This window comes from Perognathus longimembris, chromosome 16 (assembly GCF_023159225.1).
Source record: "Perognathus longimembris pacificus isolate PPM17 chromosome 16, ASM2315922v1, whole genome shotgun sequence".
NCBI lineage: Eukaryota > Metazoa > Chordata > Mammalia > Rodentia > Heteromyidae > Perognathus > Perognathus longimembris.
This window is the reverse complement of record NC_063176.1, coordinates 298,387-325,595: the sequence shown is the minus strand read 5'-3', so window position 1 is coordinate 325,595 and position 27,209 is coordinate 298,387. Positions and strand designations below refer to the sequence as shown.

Genomic DNA, 27,209 nt, shown 5'->3' with positions numbered 1-27,209 from the left:
CGATGTCCAGGCGGCGCCCCCCCCTGCACGCCGCGGGAGCCGCGACGTCCCGCGCCCCCGACACGCCCCCGCGCCCCGGCAGCCCTCGGCCAGGACCCGCCCCCCCCGCGGCGCTGGCGTCCCGGGCCCCACGCGCCCGGGTCACGCCCCCGCCGGCCACCCTCGGGGCGCCGCGCCCGCCCGCCGCCAGGTCTCCAGCGGGCTCCGCGCGTGGCCTGTCCCCACACACCCGCGGGGGCCCGGTCCCTGCGCCGCAGAACCGCCGCCAGCCTCCGGCGCTTCTTTCTCTTCAGAAGGCCGAGCAGGAGTCGTCCGCGGCAGCCCTTCCCGCGCCGACGCGACCCACGGGGGCGACGGCTTCCGGCTGCTGTCGGTCGGTGTCGCCCGCGGGGAGGGAGGACGTGGGCCGGGCGGCTCTTTCCGGCGCCCCCCAGCCCCTCCTGGGTCGCCCACCGCCGTCCCCGGGGGCCGCAGCCGCTTCCTCGCCGGCTCTTCCGGGTGGGGCATGCTCAGCCACGGCTGACTTTCCGCGACCAGACGCGGCGGCCGCCGGCCTCTCCCCGGGCTCCCTCCCCCGCCCCGCAGCCGAGCCGGCGGCCCACGGCTCCCCGCGCGCGCGGCGGGACGCGGGGCTGAGACCTCCGCGCCCGGGCGGTGACTGGGACTCCAGCACTTGGTAGCGCCGGGGGTGACGGCAGGGCGCAGGCTTGGGGGGCGTCCGAGACGCGGGGGCGCGGGGCCCCTAGAAGAGAGGGACCAGTGGAGGAAAGGTGACCACAGCTCGCTGGCCCAGCCTCGGAGACCGCCGACTCCCTTTTCTCCATCGGCCGGGCACTGGAGCCGGCGCCCACCCCTTCCTCGCGGGAGCAAATGGTTCGGTCCAGGCGGGTGGCCATGTTGCTGGAATAAATCGGGAGGGGCGGCGGCGTGGGGGAAGCAGATGCCGCTGGCCGCGAGCGGGAACCGGGCGCGAGCGCGAGCGCGAGCAGAGCGCAGCCGCTAGGAAGGCGCGGGGGAGGCGAGCCGGAGCCGGAGCTGAGCCCGAGCCCGAGCCCGAGCCGGAGCGCTAGCAGCCGCCAGTGGCCGGAGAGCCCCGGGGCACAGCCGGAGCCGGAGCCGCCGCCGCCGCGATGGCCGTGGCCGTGGGGAGACCGTCGGTGAGTGCCGGGGCCTCGCTTCCTGGGCGCGCTGCTCCGGGGGTGCTGGGTGGTCTGCGTCTGGGGGGCGGGGGCGGGTGGGGACCCGGGAGAACCGGGCGGGGGCTCCGCACCCCGGCGCTCGGAGCTGTGGGTGTGTGCCCGGGTTTGGGCGCGAGTCTGGGGCCGGGAGGAGGTCGCGGATCCCCCCCGAGGCAGCCGTGGCTCGCCGCGTCGCGCCCTGATTCCCGGGGTGTGGGAGGAAAGAGACCCCTCTCCACCCTCGCGGCGCGTCTCCACGGCCTCCCGCAGCCCGCGCGCCGCGGCCCTCGTGACGCCCGGGGAAGGCGCGGGCGCGGGCGGGGTCCTCCCGGGGTCCTCCCGGCTCTCCCGCACGCGGGGCCAGTCGGGGCTGGCGAGCGGGAGCCGCGGCGCGGTGGCGCCGCGTGGAGGAAGCGGGTCCCGGGAGCGGGGCTTCAGGGGTGGCGGTCTGCGTGCCGCGCTCGATTCCGGACACCCCGGCGCCCACCCGGCTGCCCCCGCCCGGCCCAGGATGTGGACAAAGCCCTCGACCGACACACAAAAGTTTTCAAAAGGCTCCCTTGTCGGGGTGGAGGGGAGGTCCTGCCGTGCTCGGGGCCCGGAGGGCCCGGGGCGGCGGGCGGGGCGGCGGGCGCGCGGGAGAGCGCGAGGGGGAGGGCGGGCGCGGGGGAGCGCCCGGGGCGCCCGGAGCCCCCGGGCCGGGGGGGACCGGGGGGGCCCGGGGGGGAGGGAGGGAGGCGGGGACGTGCCGGCCCGAGTCTGTGGGCCGCGCCTCCTGGAGGGCCGGCTCGGTGGGCGACTCCGGAGCCGGCCTGGGGCAGCGGGACTTGGAGGATGCGGTTCCGCGGTGGCTGGACATCCCCCGGTGGAAGGCGGACGGGAAGGGTGGTGCAGCCTTTGCTTTCTGTAATTGAGAGAAGCCAACCCCATTGGCCCGGCGGAGACTCTTTCCTTTCCCCCTTTTCTTTGTGATGTTCCAAGTCTACTTTTGCCTCCTGGGCTCTGTGGGCGCTTGGGGTGAGATCTCTCGCTGGTCACCCCCCAACCCCCTTCCCTTTTCTGCTGCAGGTGGTGGTGGCCTGAGAGATTTTGTGGGTGTAGACAAAGGTTTTAGAGAGATGCTGGAAAATCTGAAAGGCCAGATTGCACAAAGCTGTGCCCTCAGACCCAGGGCCCCTTCCCACCTCACCTTTTGCACCCTGCAGCCCCAGCTGGGCGGGGAGTTCAAAAGATCCGTCTCGGCCAGGTCTTACCGGGCTTTTGTGCTTGGCTTCCTGAGTGTTTGAAAGACTTTCCACGGTCAGAAAATGGACAATGAGCCTAGCAAAGTATAGCTGTGCTTCTTTTAAACTACTATTTAGTGACAGAATTTTGATTTTGCTGGGGTGGGGGGTGGGGGGTGGGGGTAGGGGACTGAGATACCAAGTTCTTTTTTTTTTTTTTTTTTTTTTTTTGCCAGTCCTGGGCCTTGGACTCAGGGCCTGAGCACTGTCCCTGGCTTCCTTTTGCTCAAGACTAGCACTCTGCCACTTGAGCCACAGCGCCACTTCTGGCCGTTTTCTATATATGTGGTGCTGGGGAATCGAACCCAGGGCTTCATGCATACGAGACAAGCGCTCTTGCCACTAGGCCATATTCCCAGCCCCGATACCAAGTTCTTGGTTCAAAGCTAGCCCCTCCGTGAGATTCTTGCTTCCAACCAAAAATAGACCTGTGGCTTAAATGGTAGGAATACCATCCTTGAGCAGAAAAACCTAAAAGGCCAAGACCAGGCTTTGAATTCAAGCCCCCAGAACCCCCTCCTTCACAGAATTCTGGTTGGTTTCCTCTTGCACACAAATCATGCTCTTGCTAATTGTTGAATCTTGACTCTTCTTGCTGAGGGAATTTGCATACTTTCTGAGCTAATCTTTTAATTTTTCTAGTGAGGAAACTGACACTCAAAGAGATCAAGCTTATCTGGTTAAAGCTCTCCCTTTCCCCCATAATTATCAGGCCAAAGAGTCAGAGAACTAGAATAGCTAGCAATATATGCTTTAGAGAAACTGGGAATGCAAAATGTTCTGTGTGTGTGTGTGGGGGGGTGCCTTCTTCTGTAACACCTATTGTGGGTGTATTCTTGAAGGCTGGGGGAGGTGGAAGAAATTATTTGCTGCACATTCTCTATAAATTAGTAAGCTCATATGTGTCAGTTAAATAGAAACAATATGTGGATTTAAGATTTAGTTGTGTGACCATAATCATATCCAACTCCAGGTCTGCTGTCCATATGTAAGCTTAGCCCTTTCAGTATAGTGTAAGACTTTTCTCATTAAGATAATGGAGATTTTTTTCAAAGTATATGTGTCTGAAAGAGGTTACTTTCTTTATTCTCACTGTTGTCACGGGAATTAAGATCAAATGATTTAAAATTTAAAACCATAAGACTCTTTCTGAGTTGTATGGTGATCATAACTGACTATAATTGCGAAGTCTTCATATACTACAGAAAATGTGACTTGTGGGGCTGGGAATATGGCCTAGTGGCAAGAGTGCTTGCCTCGTATACATGAGGCCCTGGGTTTGATTCCTCAGCACCACATATACAGAAAATGGCCAGAAGTGGTGCTGTGGCTCAAGTGGCAGAGTGCTAGCCTTGAGCAAAAAAGAAGCCAGGGACAGTGCTCAGGCCCTGAGTTCATGGCCTCGGACTGGCCATAAAACCAAAACAAAACAAGAAAATGTGACTTGTTGAGCCACCACTGAGCTTTACTGATGATTGGATTCTTCTCTTAAATTACCTCTGCAAAACAACCCCTAGTCAGTGCCAAATGGCTCTAGTCTACAACTGTGGCCTTACAGCATGAACTCTGCTTCTCCAGTTCCCCTAAGACTGTAATTTAACACGGGAAAGAAAAGGTTTGGGAGGGGAAAGAAGCAATCCCTTGATTTGTGTGTGAATGGAATTGCCCTAGTGACACTTTTGAATTAAGTTTTTTAAAAGGTGGTATAGGGGGGCTGGGAACATGGCCTAGTGACAAGAGTGCTGGCTTCATATACACTTAGCCCTGGGTTCAATTCCCCCAGCACCACATATATAGAAAATGGCCAGAAGTGGCGCTGTGGCTCAAGTGGCAGAGTGCTAGCCTTGAGCAAAAAAAGAAGCCAGGGACAGTGCTCAGGCTGAGTTCAAGGCCCAGGACTGGCCAAAAAAAAGAAAAAAATGTGGTATAGGAAAACTTAAGTATATTTCCTTTTCCTGCAGACTACCTTGTCTATCAACATGGAAGAAAAATACAATCCATATAACTTGCCCACAGCTGGGTGCTGTGGCTCATGCCTGTAGTCCCTAGCTACTCAGGAGGCTGAGATTTGAGGATCATGGTTCAAAGCTAGCCTGTGCAGAAAAGTCCCTGGGAGTCTCTTATCTCCAGTAAGCTACTCTGAACAAGCCAGTTGTGGCGCGGTGGCTCAAGTGGTAGAGTGCTAGACTTGAGCAGAAAGAGGCTCAGGGACAGTGCCCAGGCCCTGAATGCAAGCCTCAGGACTGGCAAAAAAAGAAAAGAAAAAATTTGCCCTCAATTTTACACATTGTAATGTGCTACTGTATTTGAAGTAAACAATGGCATTTGGAGGGGCAGAAATGCTTCTGTGTCAAATGTTATTTATTTATTTCTTGGTGGCCGTATCCCTTTAATCTTGTCTCTTCCCATGAGCTATTGTCCATCCCCCTTGACCCCCCACATTGAACCTAGGACCTTGGGCTTCTAGCCCTCTACCACTGAGCTGCAACCCCAGCCCATCAAATGCTGTATTTTCTATCTTCTGAAGTGGTTATATTCAGCTACAACTGTTTAAATCTTTGGCTTATTTCAAATATGTTTCATAGGAGAGGTTTTTTTTTTGTTGTTGTTGTTGTTGTTGCCAGTCCTGGGCCTTGGACTCAGGGGCCTGAGCACTGTCCCTGGTTTCTTTTTGCTCAAGGCTAGTACTCTGCCACTTGAGCCACAGTGCCGCTTCTGGCCGTTTTCTATCTATGTGGTACTGGGGAATCGAACCCAGGGCTTCATGTATATAAGGCAGGCGCTCTTGCCACTAGGCCATATTCCCAGCCCCCATAGGGAGAGTTTTTATCGATTGTGAAACAAAAGCTTCAGCTCAGAGACATACTGTTGTTTTTTTTTTTCCAGTTTTAATCTCCATTCCTATCTGGTTGTGTCCCCTCCCCACAGGGGCCCTGAAGCAACAGAACTGATGATTAGCAAGAGCTTTCTCTCACAGGCATATGTCTACTTGTGAATGAGTTAGTCCTTTTGCCTTCATGTTCCAAAGCAGCTGTTGTTTTTATTTTAAGTAGCATACCATCTTTTGCTCTGCTTGGGTCCTGGGAATCAAATCCACCTTTATGTAGTTAAACTAGTTTACTCTCCATATGTGGTATCCATGAAGTTACAGATTCCAGGAGCTCAACAGAATGTTATCAGTTATTTGATTCAGTCTCCTTCCCAGTGAACAAGTAGTTTCTCCTTTTATTCCTTTCAAAGCAAATAAATGTTCAGCTCTTCCACTGGTGGGCATTTGCCTGTGACATCCTTCAAGATATTTGTTAATTGCTCTTTTATCTGTTAAAGCAAAAGAAATGGAAAACCATTTGCTCACTTAACTCCATTCTTGAGCATCTATTGGTCAGCTTGCTGCTGTCTGTGTGTTGGGTAGACAGTGAACAAGAGAGAAATTCTTTCCTTATCTGGAGTTTTCTTTTTTTAAATGAGAGTTTCTGGGGCCACTCTGTGTTAAAGTGACAAACTGCAGTAGAGTTTGTAAACTAGGGAAGAAATCAGTTATGCATCTGGTGCTGAGTCAACAGTCATGATTCAGATACAGGATCTTATCTGCCTGGGGCCACTGAGATAGTTGTCTATCTTTAAGGATGTGCTGTGTATGAGGAAGTGCTAACGGAGAAATGTTATTTTTCTTGGTTTGAGAAATTAACATTTCTATGACTTGAGGACATGACTTCAGATGAGTGAGCTGGCTGATCTACCTGGAGGAAGATGAACAGAGTTGGCAAAGGCCTGGGGAAGGGTCATCTAACCGTAAAGGGGCTGGCCTATATGGAGAAACTTTTAAAATTTAGAGCTCTTGCCTGCTCCGTAGCTCATGCCTATAATGCTACCAACTCAGGGGGCTGATTTCTGAAAATCATGTGTTGGAACTGGCCAGGGCAGACAAATCCAAGAGACATTTATCTTCAGTTTACCAGTAGAAAAGCTGATCTAGAGATGTGGTTCAAGTGGTTAGAGTGCCACCTACGAGTGGAAAAATTAAGCAAGAGATCTGCCTTCAAGTCCCAGTACTGGGACACACACACACACACACACACACACACGCACGCACACACACCACACAAATAGAACTCACTAGTTAATTATATAAATTAAAGGGGAAGGGGGAGAGGGGAGGGGGGAAATGAGGGAGGAGGTAACAAGTAGAACAAGAAATGTACTCACTGCCTTTCATAGGAATCTGTAACACCTCTGTATCACACTTTGACACTAAAGAAAAAAAGCCAAAAAAAAATTAAATATATTGAAGACATATACTTAATTACTAAAAGTGAGAAGTATTTGAAGTGCAGTAGTCTTCCACTTAAATAGTTTGAAAGTTGTAGATTAATCATTTTATTTTTTTAAATGATCATCTTTAAAAATGATGTGTCTACACTTACAATGAAAATAGATTTAAGGAATTGGTTCAAAATACTAAAACTATTGCTTGCACTAAAACGTGGTTAAAAGCACTAAAACTACTCCATATGCCTATAATCCTAGCTATTCTCAAGGCTAAGTTCCTTAAGACCTGAGGTTCAAAGCCAGCTTGGGCAGAAAAGTTCCCGAGACTCTATTTCCACAGAGGGAAGCTGGATTCATTGACTGCCACCTGTGATCCCAACAAATGCCTGGAAACCTGAAGTACATGTGCCAGGCACAACTTTTTTGTTTTTGTGTTTTTGTCAACTTTTTGCCAACTTTGTGGGCAAGCATAACCTAACTTGTTTAGACTGCTTTTGTGTGTCTGGATGGATGCTGAGTGTTGGGTATCAGCCACACCCTTCTATAAAGGTGAAAGATGGGTCAAACTCTGAAGCCAACTCCAGAATTTTTTCAGCCTTTTTTTTTTTTTTTTTTAATAGGACCTTAAAGTGGATTAGGGGTAGTGGCTGCTTCTGGGTTTTGTCATTCTACTGTGATATATCTATCCTGGTTTAGGTTTGACCTGTGCCTACCAGGGCCAGCAGAGCTTGAACGAAGAACCAGCAGGCCTAAAGCTTCTCTCCTTTTACCCAAGGAGATCTGCTTTACAATATAATGGTTTGGTTTGTGTTTTGTTTTTTAAATCAAGACTGGCAGAAAACTCCCTTCCAACTAAACAATCCTTCCCCTGTCCCACTCAGCTCTACAGGAGCTATCTCTATAGCTCCTGGTGAGAATAGAGAAATGATATTTGGGATAAGGTGATACTGGCAGGCTCCTGAAAGGAATTTGCTGGGTGATTTGATCTGAAATGAAATGTGCATCATCTCAGTTCTGGCCTGAGTTTTATCAGAATTCTGTCTCAGAAGTAATTAAAGCCAGGGTGATCCAACCACCTTGCATTTTGGGGTTAGCACCAGGGAGTATGAGAACACTGCTTATTGACTGACACAGGAAGTCCTGTTGTGCAGACTTGTTTCCTCTGTCTACTTGGTAAGCAATGGGATGGCTTGGGATTCCTTGGGAGAGCCGTGAGAGGGGATGGGCTGAGTAAAGGAAAAGGAAAGACATCCTGTTTCACAAAGGACAACTTTGGCACCCGGCAAGAAGACTTTGGCTCTTGGGTTTTCTCATTGTGCAAAAAGAAATCAAAGTCACACAACCTAAAGTTTACCTTCTTGTTTTTTGGTTAAGTAGCATTCCTTGGGAATAATTTGCAGGATTTAATTTAATTTTTTTTTTTTTTTTTTGGCCAGTCCTGGGCCTTGGACTCAGGGCCTGAGCACTGTCTCTGGCTTCTTCCCGCTCAAGGCTCGCACTCTGCCACTTGAGCCACAGCGCCGCTTCTGGCCGTTTTCTGTATATGTGGTGCTGGGGAATCGAACCTAGGGCCTCGTGTATCCGAGGCAGGCACTCTTGCCACTAGGCTATATCCCCAGCCCTGTTGTTGTTTTTTTGATACTGGAGCTTGAATTCAGAGTCTGGTTACTGCACCTTATTTTTATTGTCATGGATCCACTTCCTGCTTTCTTAAAAAATTTGTGCATGTGTGCACGTGTGCACATGCTCATGCATTAGAGCTTGAACTCAGGGCCCAGGCACTGTCCCTGAGCTTTTTTTGTTTCAGACTAGCGCTCTACTACTTGAGTTACAGCTCCACTTCCCACTTCCTGCTTTTTGGTGGTTGATGGGAAAGAAGAATCACATGGACTTTTCTGCCCAGATTGGCTTCAAACTATGATCCTTTCATCTCAGCCTCCTCAGTGAGTAGCTAGGATTATAGATGGGATACATCAGCGCCCAGCACTGGTTTTGAACTAGTGTCACAATGATATGTATACATTAGATATTGAGAAACATGAATCATTCTTGACTTTCTAATGCATCTGTCTTCTGTCCTACGTGGAGGTAGTGATGTAAGGTTGGGATAGGTAGCCCTTGCTACTCGCATGAAGTCTGAAGGATAGATAAACAGCTGGGCTGAGTAGGAAAGTGAGTTGGAGATGACTGGAAAATGAAGATGGAGAAGGAACACAGAGGAGGAGCGGTCTAGTTACAATATGACAGTGTGTCTTCCTCTAGTCATAGCATTGAATGCTTCAAGATTGAAAACTGAAAGTTTTTATTCTCTGTTCTGAATAACTGAGTCCTGAATGGTGGGGCAGGAGGAAGATGGAAAGATTTGGTCGCACCGTAGACCTGAACTGGCAGTCAGTGTTGTCTAAAATGGAAATTAAAAACCCTTGAATCTTATGAGTTTAAGAGAAAAAAGGGCTAAAGCAGTTTTCTTAAGACTTAAGACCTATTCATTGATCTCATATGTGTTTTCACACACACACACACACACACACACACACACACACAGAGCGAGAGTGTTTAAGAGAAAGTGACCCAATAGGGTACTCACTAAATTATTCAGACCAGTTTTTAAAATATAAAAAGTTTGACCAACACCTTTGGGCACAGGCTTCCTGTTTAACATCATGATCCCCCTATTTTTTTGTGATGCTGAGATTTGAATGCAGCGTCCTTGGGCCATACCCTCACCCCTTCCCGCTTTAGTTATTTTTTCAGGTAGTGGAGTATCTTGTTTTTCTTGCCCAAACAGCCTGGACTACAATCCTCTTCTAGGTATTCTGAATATCTAGGATAACAGATGCCTGTCACCATGTTTATCTTTTTATTGGTTGAGATGATATCTTCCTTTTTGGGGAGGGGGCTGGTCTGGTCTCAAACTGTGGCTGATTCTCTCAATCTCTGCTTCCTAGGATTACAGGCCTGAGCTATCATACCAAGCCCCACTTGTGGGGTTTTTTTTTTTTGTTTTTTTTTTTTTTTTTGGTGATACTGGGGTTTAACTTAGGATACTTACCACTTGAGTCACACACACAGCTCTATCCCTTTTAGGTTTCTGAGACAGGATCTTACTGCATACCTCAAACTGGCCTTGAACTTGTTTTGTAACCCAGGCTGGCCACCCTCTCAAGTGCTGGGATTACAGTGGTGTACTACCACACGTGGCAGCATCTTGACTTTCAAGTTTATTCTATTTAAATTAGTGTAAGGACAATCCTATCTCCATCCTCACACAGTAGCTATGAAGTAATATGGACAAGAAAGTGAGACACAAAGTAGTTGTCACTCAACTAGTCTGATTCAGCTGGTAGTGGAAAAGCCCAGCTTTGGAACCATCTGTATCAGTCAGTTACTCTACATTATATTGAGGAAACAAATTGGCCCTGAGGGTCTTGTCTCTTTCATCCTGTGCCATACTCCAGGCTGTATTGACTCCAGCTTCCAAGCTAAGCTTCCCTTTCTGCAAACTGCCATTGAGATTGCAGAGGGAAAAGGACTTGTGGGCCCTGAGCTGACTTCCATGGGTCCCTTCCTCGTGGATTTCGGAGGCCAAAGTAAGTGATCTCCTTCAATTCAGCAGGATGGGGCTTTGTATGTCACTTGGCAAGTGTGAGAGCCTGGAGACAGGAAGTCCTAAGGAGAAGCAGTGTTCTTAGTGACAAGCTGATCACAGCATTGTATATTGGGAAGCCAGGGGGTCTTTATTATTATTACTATTTTTTTTTTTTTTGTTTAGTGCCAGGAATTGAACCTTAGGTCTCGGGAATGCTGGGCATCCTGCTTCTGAGATAATCTCCAGTCCTATGAATTTATTTATTTTGGTAGTACTGGAGTTTGTTTTAACTCAGGGACTTGCTAGCTTTTTTTTTTTTTTTTTTTTTTTGGCTTTAGTTTGTCAACTAGAGTCTTAAACTTTTTTTCTGGTCCAGCCTTGGGCCACAATGCTTTTACCTCTATCTAGAATAGCTGAGATTACAGACATGAACTACTACCCCTGGATTGTGGGTTGGCCTCAAGCCACAATCTTAACTCTGCCATGCATGTTTCCATTTCTTTTTTTTCTTTAAGTGTCTGTCTGCAATGATTATTTTTTCACTTTTACTTGCCTATTTCTGATTCCAGCTGAACATGGTAGTTCGATGCTGATGAGTGTATTGTGGGGAGTGAGGGGGTGTGGGAGTGTGATTGCTCATCTTGCTCACCCATGATGAGCTTCCGGTGGTGTCCTCACTGAGTAAGTGATGAGTGACCTTCTGGAAGACCTGGGCTTCTCCTTGGTGGCTTCAGTTTGGGATTGGGCTCTGGGAAATGATTGTGAGGCCATTGCGACTTCCAGCTGCTTGACAGAACTATTTTCCTTCCCTTGGGAAGCTTCCAAATCAGATGGTTCCCAGCATGTCTGTTCTAGCCTGCAGATGTCTCAGAGACTCCCTCCCTTCCTGCCTCTGCTTTCTGTGCTGGAGGCTGCAGCGTGGAGCCTCTTGTGGATAATTCATATACTCTGGGCCTTCTTGGCTTGGCTTCCAAGGTTTCATCTTTGTGCTTTGGCAAGCTCTTTGGCCATAGGCAAGTTACTGCAGAATAGTAACTGGACCTCCACAAAGAAGTTAGGTGTTAAATGAGTTAGCAAATAAATAAGTAAACACTTAATTTATTTGCATTAGTCCACCAGCTGGTTATCCCAGGAAAGAAAAGAAGGCAGAAGTGCTAACAGTGTCATCCAGAAGGAATAGAATTATACTTCTGTTCCAACTCAGCACACCTTTGAGAAGCCAACCTTTTGCCCCAAGCTTTATTCTGCCTCCCAGCTTCGGTACTTTTCTTCTTTTAGTAGTAGTGGTCGCCTTCCATAGTTCTGTGGCATACCCAATGTTCTAGAGTCTCACTGTCATTTTAAGCGATTTTTTTTTGCCAGTCCTGGGCCTTGGACTTAGGGACTGAGCACCGTCCCTGGCTTCTTTTTGCTCAAGACTAACACTCTGCCACTTGAGCCACAGCGCCACTTCTGGCCATTTTCTATATATGTGGTGCTGGGGAATTGAACCTAGGGCTTCATGTATACAAGGCAAGCACTCTTGCCACTAGGCCATATTCCCAGCCCCATTTTAAGCAAATTTTTAAAAAAGTAATGAGGAATTTAAAATAATATATTGTGAAGTTTGAGAAGCATAGAAACCTTCATTACCCAAAGCAGTAGGTTCTAGCAGCCCTTAGCTATGTTCATACTTTCTTGGAGTGCATTTGCAGACTTAAGCATAGGGGATCGGTTATAGGCTTCCCTCAGACATTTGACTAAAAAAGGAAAACTCATTTGGCTCAGTTGGCTAAGACTACACCGGAGACCATGAATTTGGGCTCTACCTCCTCACTCTTCAGCTTTTAAAAAATTTTTCAGTGCTGATACTAGGGCTAGAACTCAGGGCCTCACATTCTTTGCTCAAGGCTGGTATTCTACCACTTGAGCAACACCTCCACTTCCAGCTTTTTGCTGATTGATTGGAGATAAGAGTCTCACATTTGTCTAGGAGAGCTGGCTTGGAAGCACAATCCTCAGAGCCCAGCCTCCTGATTATCCAGGATTGCCAGTGTGGGCCACCAGTGCCCGGCCCCTTCCTCTTTTATATCACTATCTGTTGCTGGGTGAGTGTCAGGAAGATGTAGATGCCATAGGTCCCCCAAACTTCCTGCTTCTCACTCGTGTCCGCATCTAGATCCCCATTCCACAGAGTAACCCTTGATTGATGTTCCATCATGGAAGCTGGTGGGTAAAGACTTACTCTATTGTCAGAAAGTTGGTTTTGACAGCTCTGGTCCAGGGTCCTCACTTTAGCCTCAGCATGCAGGGGTGATTAACTGTATAATCTTCCGTATGGTGTTTTCCCTTCTTCCTTATTTCACACTCTGGTACCTACTCCATTTCCTCTGGATTGCTTCACAAAGCAATTGCATGCATGAAGGTTCTTGTCTCAAGTCTGCATTTTGGGAAAAGCTAGGTGAAGGTGTTTACCTCCTACCTTGGGGCTTTGCTGTTACCTTATACTAATAAGGGAATGTGACAGTTTTGTAACATATAAACTACTTTGGATGTTAAAATATTGCTCAAAAGAAATTGACCTTCTAAGGTTTTACTTATAACTGGACTTCAAAACTTTTGTAACCGTGAGACCCAGAAAAGAAGAAAAAAAAGATGCATTACCTTAACTTCTTTAGAATTTTTATTTCTAGTTTATCCCAGTGAAACTCCCGACTCTTGAGTGTGTAGTGTATACTTTATATACTTTGTGTAATTTACTTTTTTTTTTTGGTCAGACCTGGGGCTTGAACTTGGCTTGAGTACTGTCCCTGGCTTCCTTTTGCTTAAGGCTAGCACTCTGCCACTTGAGCCACAGCACCACTTCTGGCCTTTTCTATATATGTGCTGAGGAATGGAACCCAGGGCTTCATGTATACGAGGCAAGCACTCTACCACTAGGCCACATTCCCAGCCCCTAATTTACTTATTTCTAGTCACATTTTTCATATTTGAGGAACTAGACACTGAATGAATGTGGAAAATCCTGATTTGGGTATACACAGTTATGAACTTGGGCCAAAGCTTAAAACTTGCAAAAAACTAAGAGAAAAATGTGGGCCTATACTGCCTGGGTAGATAGAAAACTTATAGTATGTTTTTTCTGGCTGTGACAAAATACTTGGGCAAAATAACCTGTGGGAAGAAGGATTTATTTTGGCTCACACTTTGAGAGGTTTCAGTCCAAGGTGCTTAGCTCTGTTGATTCTAGGCTGGTGGTAAGGCCCACCATTGTGGTGCAGGGAGCTTGTATCAGAGCTGCTCACTTGATGGCAGCCTGAAGAAGAGGCAGAGAGAGGCAGAAGACAATATATAACTTCCAAAGCCCCGCGCGCCGCCCCCCCATCTTCCTTCAACAAGGATCCTCCTCCCAGAGGCAATCCTAATGCACTAATATTCAGCAGTTTTAAGGCTCTGCATTAGTTGTCTGCCAAGAGCATGTAGGATAATTGTTCAAGTGATCTTTTTCTTCTTCACTTTGTATGAACTTAGCCAAAAGCAGTTTCTGGAACTATAGCAGAGACCTTAGAGGGGAACATGGACCAACTGATTCATTCTTAGATTCTCCCTAAATTTCACCTTTGCCTCCATCTTCGACAAGTTCAGTTTTATTTCCTTTTGTGGCCAGTCCAAGATGAGTACCTTAGACTGTTGCACCAATTGCACTATCTATTACATACCTCTTTGTTTTCCAAGTCTTTCCCCATCCTCAGTCAACCTCTTAATCACCACTCCCCTAGGCAGTTGTTGATGGGAATGTTGATAGTCTGAGCTGTAGTAGTTTTGTTTTTTTTTTTAATCTCAGAACCTGCTAAAGTATTCTAAATTGGTAGTCATTAGATTTGCTCCATTCTAAAACTAAGGTTCCAGAGTATTTTATGATCTTAAGGTAGAAAATTAAAGTAAGATTTCAGCTATGGAAATTGAAACCTGAGATTTTAGACCCCAGACCCCAAATCCATGTGTTCCAAATCAGGCCTGGCCACGCATCCCTATATGCCAAATAAAGAGATTCATTACATGGCCCCTGTCTACCACGGGAAAATAGCACTTTCTCCATCTTCTGGTTACACACTGAGCCTTAGGTACTATAGACAAACAACTGGAGACAGGGAAAGAGAAATTTGTATAAAGAGTCATAGTCAGGTTGAGCCTGGTTGTTCATTTTCTCAGTCCTTGTTTCTAGAGAATTCCACAGAAGTTATCAGCTGTCATCACTGGTCAGAAGAAACAAGTCGTCATTCCAGATGGGTGATCTTGTTCTGAGGAGTCCTTATTGTTCCTGAGGGATAAATTTGGCTTTTTGTCACACAGATGTTATTGATCAGTCTTGTCTTTCCTGGAGCTTGAGGTAATGGCAAACAGCTATCAAGAGGATAGCTTAGAGCAGAGGGATATATGCAAAGTGGAGCTGTGAATGCCAATTAAAGCCTTCTGCTTTAATTCATGGGCCCAACAAAAGCCAACATTTAGCTCTTGCTTTTCTTCTTAAGTGGTAAACATGGGGAATTTGGGTCAGCATTCAGAAAGGGAGGGCCCATTTTATTTCTCCTCCTTTTCCCCTTTGCAGTGTATTTTGAGGAGCACTTGATAGTGATCTCCAGGTGTCTTAGGCTACATTAATTCTTGGCCAGCACCAATGGCTTACCCCTGTAATCCTAGCTACTCTGGAGGCTTAGTTCTGAGGATCATGGTTGTAAGCCAGCCAGAGCAAGAAGGTTCATGAGACTCTTATCTCCAGTTAACCAGGTAAGAGCTGGAAGTTGAGCTTTGGGTCAAGTGGTAGAGTGAGAGCCTTGAGTGAAAAAGGGACAGTGCCCCAAACCCAGAGTGAGTTCAAGCCCCAATACCAACACAAAAAGAAAACAAAACAAAATCTCAGTCTTCACAGACTTTTAAAATAATTTTCCTAACTCCAGGTCCAAATAGCTTTAGCTAAAGAGATTTGTATTTCCAGAATAACTAGCCCTTTCAACTTCTTCTGCCCTGTCTTGCTAGTACATGCATGTTCCTGCTTAGGGGCTCTGTCTGTGTGTGTATGTGTGTACATGTGTATTGGTGCATGTGAATGAAACTGCCCTTGCCTGGCTCAATGGCCATTACTAGTTTGTCTTGGGTTGAGAAGCAAATTTTCCCATGTGGCTTATTGATCTTTTTACTCCCACCCCCATTATGATAGAGGTGATTGAGGGTTTTTTTCTGTTTTTGTTTGATTCTTTGTATTTTTCTGGTATCTAATCTACATATAGAAATGTGATCTTTTTTATCCATTTCCCTTTAATTATTCCAGAATAAGAGAAAATAATTCTGGATTCAACATATTTTCATGTAGTTCTCATAATGATCTTTTTTTTTTTTTTTGCCAGTCCTGGGCCTTGGACTCAGGGCCTGAGCACTGTCCCTGGCTTCTTTTTGCTCAAGGCTAGCACTCTGCCACTTGAGCCACAGCGCCACTTCTGGCCGTTTTCTGCATATGTGGTGCTGGGGAATTGAACCCAGGGCCTCATGTATACGAGGCAAGCACTCTTGCCACTAGGCCATATCCTCAGCCCCTCATAATGATCTTCATAATTCTCTCTCTGAGGTTCTCCATTCTCAGCAGGGAAAGCACTCATCCATAGATGAAGCTGAGACTATGGTCCTAGTTATCTTCCTGAGTTTTGCATTCACTCAGTTGCCTTGAGTGTTTGACCCAAATGGCCCATGACAAATGGCCTGTCTTCCATCATTTAACTTTTAATCCTAACTATGAAAAAAAAATTAAGTACTAAAAACCAAGTAAGAAGTTATTTGATAGCCCCAAATAAAGAGTGTAGGAGGAGAAAACAAACTTAAGGCTAGAATATGTGATTTTTTTCCCCCCCACTTCTCAAGCTAGAACTGGGCTCATTTTCAGATATATGTCTTTAAATGTTCTCGTGGAACTTTATGACCTCGCTACTCCTTGGTTTAGCCACTAAATTCACCATACTCAGTACATTGTTGCCCCAATTCTGATAGTGCATTTGCACATGCTTTCCCTGTGAGATTTCAATGGGTAAATGTTGATCTGTACAGCAACTTGGTGAACTATTGTTCTTGGTCCAACAGCTTTACCCCCTATGTGATAGATGAGAAATCAGAGGTGCCTACGGTAAACAGTTATGATCACAAGGTCACGTCTTCTGACTGTTGCTTTCACCCTATTCTTACCATAATGCCGATGCCAGGCTAAGCTCAGAAGAATGCTCAATGCCAGGTAGAATTTTCTACTTGATAGAGAATGTTTTTTACTGCATTGTCCAGTTATATATGGCTGTTGCTACTTAAACAACCATAGGGGGCTGGTGGCTACCATATTATATAACAACTTTAGGAATACAGGAGATAATTTCTCTGCTTTTCTTTTTTCAGTATTGGGGCTTGAACTCAGGGCCTCATGCTTGCTAATCAGGAGCTGTACTACTTGAGTCATGCCTCTGACCTAGCAGTTTGTTGAGACAGCATTTTCCTATGTATTTCAGGGTGGCCCAGAACTCATTATGCAGCCTATTCTGGCCTGGAACTTAGAGATCCTCTTGCTGCTGCCTCTTGTGCTTTAGTGTGCATGATGCCCAGTATTAAATTCAAAGTCTCCTGTTTGTTAAACAAGTACTCTAACCTTTGAGCCACACTCCTGTTTTTCTTAATGAAAATTCCAGACATCTACAAGAGCAGAGAGATGGTATAAATTCTTCTATCTTATCATTCAGGCCAAACCAAACAAAGATGTGTGGATGGTGAAAGTTGTGGCTTGACAAAAAGTGGATACTGAGTACATGGATGGGTAATGGTTTGTGTGGGTGAACTATTTCACTACCTTAAAAAGGAAAGTTTGAGAGGCTAGGTGCATAGTGCAAGTGTTAGAGTGCTTGCCTTGCAAGGGTGAAGCCCTGAGTCTAAATCCAGTATGGTCCCCAAAAGAACAAAAGTTTGAACTTAGGTGAAATACTTATTGAGCCAGGCCTCTTTTATCTGTGCTTATATTGAACTTTGGGCTTATGCATAATTTAAAACACCAAAACATTATTCATATGCAATATTTATCATTGAGCTTATTGAATGCCGGCAGGGTAGCATCATGGAAACTTTACAAGGTAGGGAAAAGCTAATGATCATTTTTACCTCTCTCTTCTCAGAACGATTAGACCCAGCTGGAACTGAGTTTTCATCAAGTGGTCTAGTGCTTTCTGACACATCCCAAGTGCCTTGCCCATGGATTCTCTGTGCTAAGTCTCTCCTACCCACATCTCCAAAGAGAGCAACCTCTCCTTAATACATTTTGCAGTGTATAGATACTTAGGTTGGGGAGAAGTGTTTTGGTCATTGACAGCATAAGGGAGTGGTTTATGAAATGTGAGGCTGAAATTTATGCCCACTACTGGTAGAGGTTATTATAGGAAATGTTTTTGTTCTTTCTGATTCTACAAGGAATGCTTGTGGCAAGGACATTTCAGTCATGTGGACACATCGAAGGAAATAATGTTTGCATCAGTGATTCCCCTTAGAGCATAAAGCAGGAATTGTAGTCATGAACTTGCTGTTGAACTTAAGAGGCAATCATGATTTTCTGTTTAGGATGGAGGGCAGACTGTGGACATTCCTAATTTGGAACCCTATACTTAGAATCTGAGGATGTAAGGGGAATGAACTTTTAATGCTTAAGCATCTTGTATCATCAGCAATGCTCCCAGGCCTTTGCTAAGATTGGCTATTGATAGATAAAGATAGTATGCTTTAGAAAGAAGAGATATTGAAAAATTCAGCACATTCTGGACTACTGCAAGCCTTCAGATGCAACATGACCCCATTTTTTTTTTTTTTTTACACATTTCAAACAGAGTCTGCGCTTTGGATTTTCTTAGCCTTTTGTGAACTGTTTCGGAGAGACAGGGAAAATCTTCATCTAATATTATTTATACTGCTGTTTAGTTCAGTGTTTTAAATTATTTTCTTAGTGGAGAGGGTGACTAGCTGGATATTACCTTATGTGATTCAGCTTTCTGTTACTGTAACAAATATCTGAGACCATCAACTTACTGAAGAGAAGAGGTTTACTTTGGCCCACAGGTAAGATAACACTTCATAGTGCAGAGTCTTGTGGAGTAGAGCTACTGACCTCATGGCCCTGGCAAAAGGGAGTCAAGGGAATGGACTTGAATTCAATTGTCCCGACCTTCAGTGTCGTGCACCCCATGACTTAGGATTTCCAGTAAAGGTATGCCTTTTAAGATTTTCACCCTGCTCTAATGGCATCAAGTTGGGACTTCATCATCAGGACTTTTGGGGGATAGTCAACATTCAAACTGTAGCCAGTCATCCACTGCCTCCACTCTGGAGGTCAGGCAGGAGGCTCATGAGTTGGGGGCCAGGGGTCATAGTGACACCTTGTCTTGTTTCATGGAACTGGTATTTGAGGTCAGGGTCTTACACTTGCTAAGCAAGTTCTCTACCACCAAATTACACCTCCAGCCTGCTTTTCACTGCTTATTTTTGAGACAAGGACTTGCTTCCTGATCAAGCATATGCCAGGGAGGTGATTACCTATTTTAGGATTCCCATCTTTTCCCATCATAGCTAGGATAAGAGGAGATCAACACCATGCTCACCTCTAGGTTGAGAAGGGACCTTACAAACTTTTCTGCCCAAGCTAGTCTCAAACTATGATTTTTCCCAATCCCAGCCTCCCATGTAGCCAGGATTACATGTATGAGACAGTGGTACTTAGCTTCAAAAATTTTAATTAAAATAAAAAAGATTCGGGGCTGGGGATATAGCCTAGTGGCAAGAGTGCCTGCCTCGGATACACGAGGCCCTAGGTTCGATTCCCCAGCACCACATATACAGAAAACGGCCAGAAGCGGCGCTGTGGCTCAAGTGGCAGAGTGCTAGCCTTGAGCGGGAAGAAGCCAGGGACAGTGCTCAGGCCCTGAGTCCAAGGCCCAGGACTGGCCAAAAATAAAAAAGTAAAAAAGATTCAAACTATAGCTTGCCCTATATATTACTACTACCACATTCATCAAGGTCTATGCCATTTTTGCAAATAATATTCTCATGAAATGAATCTTTTTGTCTCTAGTTGAATCTGTAATAGAGCTAAGAACAAGATTTAGGAAGATATTTCATCAAATCAGTCACACCGTCCTTTTTAATAAAAGGTGGTGACAAGCAACTGTTAAGGCCCTTAAAAGACTATGACCTGATTAGACAAATGTGGCAATGATTTTCAGCGCAAGATCAGTATAAGTAGTTTTTTTTAATATTAAATTTATACATTTTGAAATGCTCTTATAATATACCAAATTTAAATCTAGTACCTTCTGAAAAAGAAAGTATATAATCTAGATCTCAATGAATGCTTAGCATCAACTGAATGTTTAAGGGTTGGGGGAGTAGATTGTCAAGGCCTTTTGCTTGCCGTGAGCCATACCCTCATCGTTTTCACTTTTTAGTTTGTTTTTCAAATAGGGTCTCCTGCCTAGGCTAGTCTTGAACTACAGTCCTTTGGTGCCTACTTCCCTAGTAGCAGGGATTACAGGTATTCACCAAGCTAAGTATTATGATACTTAACTTTATATTGCTATAACATTAATAAGAAATAGATATGTATTTACTTTTTTAAAGGTATTTAGTATCCAGTGATATAGGTCATGGTTTTGATAAGCTTATTTGGTTCTAAATTATGCTATTGGTGCTATATAATATAAGATAGGAAGGCAGTCACATTCATAAATCTTTGATGAAAGGGATCCTCCTCTTTTATCTCATGTATTTGTGGAAGAAAAAGTACCAAGAAGGACAATGCTAGGATCTTTTAGTACATGCCACCTATTGGCTCTGGCTGAGAAAAGAGGGCCCTTGGTGCCATAGTTTGATTTTTTTTCAAGAGGAGGTGAACATTTAGAATTTGAAGTGAAATTTTCACATCTGAAAATTTTGGCAATCTTAAGGAAAATATTTGAAAAATACTGTGTGGGTCACATAAACATGTTTGTGAATGGAGTCTGTTGTTGCAATTTGATTTCCATTGAGGAAAATTTTTTGTTGTATTTGAATGAAAAAAATTGTTAAATTTTTGGTATAGTTTTTAGAATGCTTTCAAATTTGAACAATTTAAAGCCTTTTTGCATGAAAAATATGCCTTTTTAAAAGATAAAAGTGAAATAATTTTTTTTGACTTCTTGAACTTTATTTGTGAGTGAGTAGGTTGTTTAAGGCCTACACTCAGCCTTTCCTTAACAGGAACTCTGAGCAACTCTGGACTATTAGAGATGAAATTGGGAGAAGGGACTGAGGTGGGGCAGGGTTGAGCAGAAAAGGTCTAGAATTGTGCTCTAGTGTGCCTGGTAAAATATGCCATGTATAGTTAAAGGGTCCCATGTTTTCTTTTTAACTGAGAGTTCATTAACAGTTCATGACTATTCCCATCAAGCTACTTTATTGAAGAATTTCTCAGTAGGATAATATAAAATGCAAGTAGGAATAGGTAGGTAGGACAAGGTGTTTTTTTATTTGTTTGTTTTTTAAACCATATTTAAATACATTGTTGGCCATAGAGCCAGGAGGGACTTGAGAGGCTTCCAAATCCAGGACCTTTTTCCTTTAAGATGAGAAGAATGGCTAGGTGTGGTGGTACATGCTTATCATCTCAGATATTTGAGAGTTGGAGGCAGGAGGGTCTAGAGTTGAAAGGCCAGTCCTAGCAGTTAGTGAGACTCTATCTTAAAAACAAACTGAAAAGGGGTAAAGGGCTTAGGGGATGTCTTAAGTGGTAGAACACTGGTCTAGTATGAGCAAAAGCCTTGTGTTTGATCCTCAGGCCTGGGAGCAAGGTTAAAGCTTACATTTCTCATCGTTGTCCAGCAGGATTCAGTACTGTTCCTTCTTAGCCCCTTTCTTGCTTACAGAAAAATGTATTGGGCTGGGAATATGGCCCAGTGGTAGAGTGCTTGCCTAGCATAAATGAAGCCCTGGGTTCGATTCTTCAGCACCACATACACAGAAAAAGGCAGAAGTGGTGCTGCTCAGGTGGTGGAGTGCTAGCCTTGAGCAAAAAGAAGCCAGGGACAGTGCTCAGGCCCTGAGTTCAAGCCCCTGGACTGGCAAGAAAAGAAAAGAAAAGAAAGAAAGAAAAGAAAAATATATCGTCTAGGAATTTGTGGTGATATCTCTGAAGTCTTGGGAAAACCCCAAAGACAGATGTTTAGTAAATAGATGAATTAGACAACATCTTCCTAGAAGTCTGACCTTGCCATTATTCTAATTATTATTAGGACATTTCTGTTAACATTTGTTGCTTTGTATGGGTATTGATCCTCCCTCTCCAAAGCCTACCCTTTTCTAATTAATGATTCTATCAAGCAACCAACCAGCTTTATCACCAACAGCAAAATAATATAACAACAGCAGGCATAGTTTGGCATACCTGTAATCCTAGCCCTTAGGAGACTGAAGTAGGACAATCAAAAGTTTGAAACCAGCTGAGACTATACAGTGAAACCCTGTCTTAAAAAATTAGAACAAAACAAAAACAGTGGCAAAATTGCCCCTGAATTCTGTAGCGTTTTCCAGTAGTGGGTTGAACCACAGGAATAGTTGATATTTAGCCAGTTCTCTCCACTACAGAAAAGGTAATTTCATAGGATTCAAGGTGGTAGCCTGAACAAAGCAGCACTAAGGAGTTTTGGGGTATCTTTCTTTTCTTAGAGGCATCCTGGAGTATTTTGTGTGGCATTGATCACATAGCCCTTGGGGTTTGCTCTGCATAGGAACATGTGCTAGGGCCTTTTTTTTTTTTAAACTGAGAAACACAATTTGGAGAGTTACTGGTTTGGTGTGCACAAGTGGATGTCTCTTCCTTTCATGTGTTATGTTTGGCTATGGACACCTCCCTTGACTCCAAGAAAAGACTGCAACTAGAGCCAGATGCTTAGGCTGTCTTGAATTTTGCAGGCCAACAGAAATAAGTGGGAACTGGAAGTGCATCTTGTGTTGGGTCTTGCTATGCCATTACTGGTAGGTACTACAGCCTGCATGGATGACCTGAGATTTCTGAAACATGGCCTTATTATTGTAATTTGTCTTGTGTGGTTCTGATTTTGAGGAGGAGATGAATGGGCCCACGGAAAGCAAGAGAATAGACAGGAAATCTATTCTGCAGGTTTTCTCAATTGAGCCCATTGTCTGTTTGCTTTGTAAAAACTTTTCTAGGAGAAGTAGTGTTTTAGCATTTTGGATCTTAGAAAAATAAAGTAAGAATTTTAAGTGGCTAACTTGGAGAGTTATGGAAGAATTTGAAATGTTATGACCTCTGAATTGCATTTCAGGACCCTGACCAAATAAAATAAATCTTTGACTTTAGGCATCAAGGGAATTAGTGAATGTATGCATGTTCATTTTTCTCAAGAAATTAAAAAAGAAACCTGCTACATCCAATCAATAGAAGCAAGGCCAAATTCTCTGAGCTTCATGGTTCATAAAGACCAGAATGTCCCTCAGCTGAATAAACATAACTAAAGAGTCATCACAAACAGCAACTTGGAAATGGGATCTTTCTCTACAGTGTTAAGCCAGAGTGTTAGAAATTCACTTCTGACGTTAGTTAAAAATTTAGCATCAGGCACGGGTGGCTCACGCCTGTAATCCTGACTACTCTGAAGGCTGGGGTTTGAGTATCATGGTTCTAAACCAGCTTCTATTTGCTTTGGTAGTCAATTGGAGACTCTTACCTCCAATTAATTACCAAAGAAAGCTGGAAGTAAAGGTGTGTCTCAAGTGATGAAGGGCCCAGACCCCCAGCTCAAGCCAGAGTGGCAACAAAAACAAAGAACAAAATAGAACAACAACAACAAAAAGACTTTCCAGAAGTCTTATCACTCCCCCTCTCCCCTGCCCACCATAGTTAAAAGGGCTAGTCACCGAATTCCCAATCTTAGGCTTCTGTAGTAAGCAATACTTTATTGTTCTGTAGGTTTTCATGTCTATATTTTAAACATGGAGAGACTGATACAAAGGAGTTTATAGTACATGCTTCAGAAGTAATGTGCCTTCTTCCTATGTAGAGGAATTTAGTTGGGAAGAATTCCTGTGGCACATCATCCTTGGAGAACAAGGCATTTAACAGTCTGCTACACTTTCCCCAGGAATTCTCACAGTTATCTGTGTTTGCTTAGTAGCTGAGCATCTGACTGCAGGGGGCTTCAGAGGGCTGAGAAATGAGTGCATGTAGTGGGCTCAAGAGTTTCGTTTTCATTCCAGCTGTTTCTAGCCCAGCCTCATTCTCCACAGCTCTAGGCTGTGCTCCTTTATCACCTGGTGGTGATGTGTAATGTGACTTCTGCCTATTAATTAGAAAGCACTGCAGGGACTAGGAAAGGCAAAGGGGCAGTTAATTCCTTTGATGCCATGCTTGAGGCCTTCACTTCACCTTATTTTTCCTAATACTTGAAAGTATACGTATAGCAGTGAACTCTGAAAATTTTTGTATGGAAATTAATAGGCACTTTTCAGCATTTTAATTTTCATTGCTCAGTTACTTTCCAGAGTACTGGCAACATGCTTGGTGAAAGAAAGTTCTAGAAATAGTGTGAGAAGAGGTTATTCATACAGGTCTCTACCTTCTGAACCTGAAGATAAGAAGGCTCCTGAGAAGAACTACAGGATCACATTTTAAAAGTTTACCTATAATATCTTTGTGTATTTCATTAAACACATTATTAGATTTGTAGCAGAGTTGATGCTAATTGAGGGGGAAGAATGTTTTAAATATTGTTTGCTGTAGATTTGCTTAATATGGGGAAGACTGCTAGGTGCTTTGCAATTTCTTAGTTGGCATTGTAACAGATACATGATATAGGTAGATATTCTCTCCATTTACAATTAAAGAGGCTTAAAAATAACTTGCCCCAAAGCCATTGAGTAAATCATGGCAGAACGGGAGCATTCATATCTGACTTCCACCCAGTGCTACCCCACAGTTCCTTGCTGTTTTCTTTTTTATATTAACCACAGAGATGTTTTCCAAGCTTTCCTGTCACTTAAGATTTATATTTGAATGCTAAATTTAGGAACTGTGTGCAGGCTTTTTGAAGACATGTCTGAATGGATATTGGAGAAAGGAAACATGGATTATTTTTAAAGTTTACATAATTTTGTGCATTGTTTTGGGACTGAATGTTGAGATGCCTGTGTTAATTAAGTATTTTCCCTTCTTTTCCTCCTTCTTCCTCCTCCTCCTCCTCCTCCCTTCTCTTCCTTCTCCTCCCCCTCCCTCCGCCTTTTTTTTCTTCTTCTTTATCTCCTCCTCCTGTGGGCCTGGGCACTGCCCCGGAGCTTCTTTAGCTCAAGGCTAGCACTCTACCACTGAAGCCATAGTACCACTTCTGGCTTTTTCTGTTTATGTTGTACTGAAGGAATTGAACCCAGGGCTTTTATACATGCATGCTAGGCAAGCACTTTACCACTAAGTCACGTTACCAGGCCTATTTTAGCTAAGTATTTCTTAATTATGATCTTTGAATCTTGTGTGTGTTTGCCAGTATTAGGGTTTGAACTGAGGGCTTTGTGCTCTTCGTTAGTTTTTTCACTTAAGACGGTACTCTACCTCTGGAGTTATACCTCCAGTTTTGGCTTTTTATTGGTGAGTTGGAGATAAGAATCTGGCATGTTTGTCTGCCTGGGCTGTCATTGAACCACGGTACTGAGCTCAGTCTCCTGCCTAGCTAGTAATTACAGGCATAAGCCACTGGTACCCAGCTAGTCTTTGAATCTTAGTCAATGTCAGTACTTTTGTGATTTTCTTGAAAGGGTGGCATTTTCTTGGGAAAGAGAAAAGCACTTTAAAATGAATCCAGCTTGGGAGCTGTTGAGAGGAGCATTGCTTGCTGTGAAAGAAGCCAGACTGAACTGAGGAAGGTCAGGAATGAGAGGCCGAGTACAGGTGCCCCACAATCTCACCATGAGGTTACATCCAGAAAGCTCCACTGTTAGGAGGTTTACATCAGGACATCCTAATGTAAAACACATCTAATACAGGGAACCTACTGAACAGCCTAGCTTAGCAACACAGGAGGATGGACTGTCAGTTTCCCTTTGTGATCACATGGCTGATGGGCGCTGTGGCTGCTGTTGCCATTGCTGGAGTCCCAAGGGATCATCTTACACCACATCAGTAGCTTGGGAAAAGAAAAGAATTCAGCATGCAAAGTGCAATTTCTCCTGAATGCCCATCACCTCCCCACTATTTGAACCATTGGTGGGGACCATGTGTGTTTTGGTGCTGTGCCCTCCCTACTCCGCAGTATTTTAAAATACATGTCTTCCCCCCCATCCTTTCTTTGATTTGTAGCATTTCTGGGTCTTTGTTAAGGAATGAGGGACGAGGTAACAAACAGTACAAGAAATGTATCCAATGCCTAACATATGAAACCGTAACCTCTCTGTACATCAGTTTGTCAATAAAAATTAAAAAAAATACACGGCTTTTATTGGCTTCATACAAGGTCCACATGATCCTACAAGCTCTAGGTGGTTAGGATGCCCACTGCCAGGACTTAGTATAGCTGGACTTCTTTTCATATGGACATTTATATTTATTTCGTTGTGCATACCTATTCACATCAACTTTGTTCTTTTATTTCCCTTTTGTTGGGCTGTTTATCTTAACCACTTTATTGAATGTACCAGTGTCTTCTGGAAGCCATCTCTTCTTGTTAATACAGAAGCTTTCAATGTTTCATTATTTCTCTTTGGTTTATATGTTTAGTGTCTTTTAGAAATCTAGTTCACTGGTCCTGCGGGTTGAACTCAAGGCCAGGGCACTGTCCTTGAGCTTTTATACTCAAGGCTAGCACTCAATCACTTGAGCCACCTCCACTTTTGCCTTGTTTGGTAGTTAGAGATCAGTCTCGTGGATTTTCCTGCTTGGGCTGTCTTCTAATCAGGAGTCTCAGATCTCAGCCTCTGGAGTAGCTAAAATTATAGGTGTGAGTCACCAGTGCCTAATAAGGGATTCTATTTTAATAATTCTCTCAATTGCTTTATTCCTGGTTCATAGGTCAAAGTAAAGTTTTCCCATTAATAAAAATAATAAATAATATTGAACACTCTGTAACAAGCACGAAGTCTAAATATTTCAAGTGAATTATGTAGTTGACATGCTTAGGAGTAGGTGCCATTCATTATTTTGCCATTTTACAAATGAAAAAGCCTCAAAAAGTCTGAACAACTTGTCCAATGTCCATAGTTGTCAAGTGAGAGGGTTTGAATTCAGTTTTTTTTTAATGCTAGAGCTGCCAACTTTTCTACGTATTTTAAAAATAAAAAATTTAGTCATCCTCTGGTACCCTTAGGAAAGATGTGGCATCAAAATATGCTCAAGTCCCTTTAAAAACTAGTTTAGTATTTGTATACAACCTATACATATTCTTATATTTAAATCCTGTCTAAATCATATAATCTACTACAGTGTAAATGCTGTGTAGTTATTACATTTTGTGTTCTGGGAATGTCATGTACAAAAAGCCTGTACATGTTCAATCTGAGGACACATTCCCTCCTCCCCCCCCACCTTTTTTTTAAAAACACATGACAAAGGTTTTACTTTTAAATGATTATCAGTACACCAAGTAACATGTAGTAAGTTCTTAAGTCCTATCATCTAGTCTTTGTTGGTGGTGGGGCTTGAACTCTGGGCCTGCACACTGTCCCTGAGCTCTTCAGCTCAAGGCTAGTGCTCTACCACTTGAGCCACAGTACCACTTTCAATTTTCTGGTGGTTAATTGGAGATAAGAATCTCACAGACTTTCCTGCCCGGGCTGGCTTTGAACTTTGATCCTCAGATCTCAGCCCCCAGA

At 44.4% G+C, this 27,209-nt stretch overlaps 1 protein-coding gene across 3 annotated transcripts in view; it reads left to right on the top strand.

Annotated features, from left to right (window-relative positions):
* Positions 1–940: 940 nt before the first annotated feature.
* Positions 941–27,209, top strand: part of Septin11 (septin 11) — a 98,637-nt gene continuing 72,368 nt past the window's right edge. For 2 of the 3 annotated variants that reach the window (XM_048364281.1, XM_048364280.1), the window contains exon 1: positions 941–1,157. In XM_048364281.1, the coding sequence (XP_048220238.1) occupies positions 1,131–1,157 (27 nt within the window). In that variant the 5' untranslated portion in view covers positions 941–1,130. The remainder of the gene's footprint in view (positions 1,158–27,209) is intronic. The other variant, XM_048364279.1, reaches the window with a different exon arrangement.